Consider the following 5,051-nt stretch of genomic DNA (forward strand, 5'->3'; position numbering starts at 1 on the left):
GCAGGTATCTGCCATTTCCACATAGGCCTACACACTCACGTAGAAGTAGTCTGGACAGGATCCAGGCACAGCGTGCACACACACACACACACACACACACACACACACACACACACAGGTGTGGGCAATAACTATTCTTAAAACTCCACAAACTAATTTCAAACAGAAGTTTCAAGTTTGTGATATGGCAAAGTAAAGTTCCAGATTTAATATTACTTTAAGGGGCATAACCTTGCAGTCCCCCGCCACAAAATGATATTTTACCTGTTTGTAGTCTGTATTGAATGTGATGTAATAACGACAGTGAACTGTTCACCATGTAGTCATATTCAAAATGACTTGAGCTGGTTCGTTTTAGTAGATCAAAACATTCAGCGCAAACTGTGCAGCCTTTACGCAAACTAATGACTTGTATGGGCCAATTCTTTTTACTGAATCAACAACGTGTACAAATCATGAATGAAGTAATTTGATTACAGAATTAATGATTCTTATGAGCCGGTTCTATTTAGTGAATCAACAACATACATAGTGAGTTGTGTAGTCTGATTCTCAAACGAATGCCGGTTGTTTTAAACTTGAAAGCCGAGTTGACGATTTTTTCAATGAACTGATTTCAACAGAGCAGTAACTGAATCAGCATCTAATATACTGTACGTGCTCAGTCACTAGATCTAGGCATTACAGTACTGCAGTAGTAACCATTGGTTTTGTGTTTTCTCTTCAGCCTGTGATTGTCATCCGGTTGGTGCAGCTGGTAAGACCTGTAACCAGACGACCGGACAGTGCCCATGTAAAGATGGTGTGACTGGCATCACCTGCAACCGCTGCGCTAAGGGATACCAGCAAAGCAGATCACCTATCGCCCCCTGTATCAGTAAGATTCATCTGGCTTCTTTTTCTCTTTCGCATTCTATGTCTTTATAAAGGATTATGTGTTAATTCTTAGTGTTGAAAATTAGCAAATTTATTACACTTCTGATTGGGGTCAGTAAGATTTTATTTTTTTTATCAATATTTTTATTTAGCAAGGATGCATTAAATTAAACAAAAGTCACAATACAGACATCTATAATGTTACAAATTATACATTATACATACATTTCTATTCATTAACAAATCCTGAAAAAAATATATAATGCTTTCCACAAAAATATTAAGATTACATATTAGAAAGATTTCTGAAGGATCATGTGACAATAAAGACTGGAGTAATGATGCTGGAACTTCAGCTTTGCATCACAGGAATAAATTACACTTTAAAATACATTCAAATAGGAAACATTTCATAATATTATACTGTTTTTACTGCATTTCTGATCAAATAAATGCATCCTGGGTGAGCATAAGAGACTTCTTTCAAAAAAAATAAAAAAAATAAATTTACAAATCTTACCAACTCTAAACTTTTTGGACAGGTGTGTATATTAAATTAAAATCAACAAGAAATAAGAAAGCCTGCATCAATAAACAATAGTCATTTCAATAGGAATGTTGCCAAAGACTTTTTTTACAGAAAACTGCTTGATAAAAAACTATTTGAAAGATAAACCACTACTGGTGAATAATTACTAGCAGAATCAAGATTTTATGTCCTAATTTGGGTAACATATAGGATAATCCTTAGTCAATCTAAGTAAATCTGTTTAATAGCTTCCTATCTCTTGGATTTCTATTTTTTGAATACGTGTATTTTCATCTAAAATATTTATTCATATCTATGAGTAGGGCTGGGTATCATTCAAAAAATTTCGATATCGATACCGATACCGATACCTTGACTTCGATACGAACTCCTGAACGATACTTTTTTCGATACCAGTTTTATGAAATAAATTTGAACAAGATTACATTTTCTAAAAAAAACAACAACTTTGGTTTTATTTTTCAGCTTGTTGATGTTTATACAAACTCAAAGACTCATCTCCTGAGCCACTGCACAAAGGAACAAAATGTAACCAACAGAATAAATCAGTGCAAATAGCTTTAATAAAGCTCAAATAGTCTTCAGTTTACACATCTGTTAGGCTACATTTACACTAGTTAGTGTTCGTTTTAAAACGCATAGCTCAGACAGAATCATGATTTCTATTCATTTTCCACTGATTTACTGATGAGCATTAGCAGCTTCCAGCGCTGTCTGCTTGTGTTCTCTCTTCCATGATCGCTGCTCTGACTCAGAGTCAGAGGTAATAACATATTTAATTTCAGCAACATTACATGGCCAAAACACACATTAGATGGCAATCGGAAGTTATTACAAACACTCGATGGTGGTTTAAATTGAGTTCTGAGTAAAAGAGGAATATAAATCTTATTTATTGTGTTATGTAGCATGTCGCTACAGTTTGCATGAATGGTCACATAACACCATATGCGTAATTTGCGGGTGGGACGGGTGGGACATGTCCCCACCACTTTTTGCCAGGGTCGATATTGTCCCTACCACTTTTTGAAAATAATTGAAAAATATATTGCGGATTATGTATTAAAGGGAAAACAAGATCAACAAATCATTCGTCATAATCTAATTAGGGTGATAAAAAACAACAACATTTGACTCCTTATGCATGCAAAACTCGTGCAGTGCAATAACGACATGATTTGCAGCTGTCGCACTTTTCGTAATGTCATTAGGCTATAGCATTGTATTTTAAAAATGGAGAGCTTCCTTGTGCTAAGTAGGCCTGCCCTCTACTAAAGATTTTTCTAGTCAACTAGTTGCACGTTATATTAAATTGATTAATATAATAATATATTAATCATACTTCAATATAGCCTAGGCTATAGGCAGACGTATTAGGCTAGAGCCTATTCCGCACTCAAGCTCGCGCATAAAGCAACTGCCTCAAAGCACCGGCAAAGTGATTATGAACATGTCGGGGGGAAATAAGACATTTTAATTATTTATTAATAAACTAGTGCTTTCTGAGTCGAAAGATGAGGTTGCCGAATGCCGACGCTGACTCGCCATCTCCACATGGACGTGCCTTTAATAGAAATGCTAATTTTTTAATATGGACTACAAAATTAAAGAATAGGGGAGTGCGGGGCACAAAGTAACGCGGGGTAAGTTGTAACACACGTGGTTTAAATATTTCCACACATGCTAGCATAACCAAATTTACAGCATTTACTAGTTACTATATCAACATTTTATAGAGAAAAAAGTGCGCCAAAATTCAAAAGTCTTTTGAAGATATCGCTGAAGATTTATTTTACCATAGTAAAATAATATTTCTGACTTAAGTCCATTGAGACAAATCTGCAAAATGAGAAAAATCTGCTATTATTTTAATCTAAAATCTGTTATTTATCAGTTTAAATAGTTTTTTAATGCTTCGCTAACTATCAGAAGACAGTAACCAGTTTTAAATTCCAGTTGCGCAGATGGGGTATATGTTGTAACACTGCGTTACAATGTGCCCTGCCGTGCTATTCTATGACATTAGCGATGTAATTCACACTATTAATACATTTTAATGATAAACGACGAGAAACAGGTGAATAAAGACTGACAGTCAATGTTTAATGTTAAGAAATTATTATTTCAAGACATGTAAAGCATTTTTGCTCATTTATGTGGGCCGTCCCAAGCATGGTTGGAATGTGTTCATTGTCAAACTCCAAAATCTGATTATTTTTAATTCTTAAAAAACGCCATTATTTTATTTGAAATAAATCATTATTTTATTTTATTGACAAAATATTTTAGTTTGTCTTGTATATTTTTTTCATTCGATCATATAACATTTTAAGCTGTTATATAGTGATGTTACAATGTGACCCTCAGATTTTACAAAGTACCCCACCTATGGGTCATGTTGTCACATTTCACTTCCAATTTTTGAGGGTGAATAAAGAAAAACGTATACACTGTAATTATGAAACAAAGCAACATATTTGTACTAGACAAGTGTGAAATTAGTGTGGATAAACCCCATGTGGATTTACACAATTTCTTTGTGCCCCGCTCTCCCCTATTACAAAATCGAGTGGGCGAGTTTTTCTTATATTTATTTTATTATTCATATAAAATTATAATAACCTGTTTTGGTTATATTTACTATTAATTGCAGAAGGTGCGCTCAGCAAAAATGACGCGAATATTGATGGTTTTCATGCTTAAAGGGGTCATATGATGTTGCTAAAAAGAACATTATTTTGTGTATTTGGTGTAATGAAATGTGTTTGTGTGGTTTAAGGTTAAAAAACACATTATTTTCCACATACTGTACATTATTATTTCTCCTCTATGCCCTGCCTTTTTGAAACGAGTCGATTTTTACAAAGCTCATCGGTCTGAAAAAGCGAGGTGTGATTGGCCAGCTATCTAATGCGTTGTGATTGGCCGAATACCTCAAACGTGTGACGGAAATGTTACGCCCCTCACCATACTGTTGATGCCGTCTCCCGGAGCGACAAGACAAAAAACATGAAAACCCATTATAAATTAGGCATTTGTTGCATCCAGTGGGGACATAATAACGGATTATAATGACTTATACTGTCTTTTTATGTGTTGCGTTATATTATATGTATAATCGTCTTCTTAAATTCATTTTAAACCTCTTAAATCAATTAAAAAAAATAATAATAATTTTCAAAGTTTTTAAATTCCTTGTTTTATTGTTGTGATTATTGTTTTTATTTTATTTTATGTAAAGCACTTTGAATTACCATTGTGTATGAAATGTGCTATACAAATAAACTTGCCTTGCCTTGCCTTGCGTTGCATCGCGCTGCGTAAACAAAACCATGTCTGCATTTGTGATCAGAAATGACAAACAAGCACTAACGTTACTCTACACTGCTCAAAATTCGCGTTTGAATCATCAGTGGCAAATCCTTTAAATGAAAACGTACTTACAGACTGTAAATCAGAACAGCGGCGGTGGGCCAGCGTGAGCTGAGGCGGCAGGCAAGCGTGAGCTGAGCAGCACTAAGTTGATGTATTCCCTCAGCGACCAGCACAGATCAGCTCTAGGCATGACGAAGCGGATATCGTCCTCTTTTGGAAGACCAAACAAAGTAGTTTCGCTTTCACAATG

The 5,051-nt window shown here is 34.8% G+C and overlaps 1 protein-coding gene across 1 annotated transcript in view; it reads left to right on the top strand.

The window, feature by feature from the left end:
* The window catches only part of LOC107583316 (netrin-1-like), a 75,633-nt gene that overhangs the window by 44,252 nt on the left and 26,330 nt on the right, over nucleotides 1–5,051 (top strand). The window contains exon 4 of the mRNA XM_016269493.1: nucleotides 728–877. Within this exon, the coding sequence (XP_016124979.1) occupies nucleotides 728–877 (150 nt within the window). The remainder of the gene's footprint in view (nucleotides 1–727; nucleotides 878–5,051) is intronic.

Source organism: Sinocyclocheilus grahami, unplaced genomic scaffold (assembly GCF_001515645.1).
Source record: "Sinocyclocheilus grahami isolate Dianchi unplaced genomic scaffold, SAMN03320097.WGS_v1.1 scaffold52.1, whole genome shotgun sequence".
Classification (NCBI taxonomy): domain Eukaryota; kingdom Metazoa; phylum Chordata; class Actinopteri; order Cypriniformes; family Cyprinidae; genus Sinocyclocheilus; species Sinocyclocheilus grahami.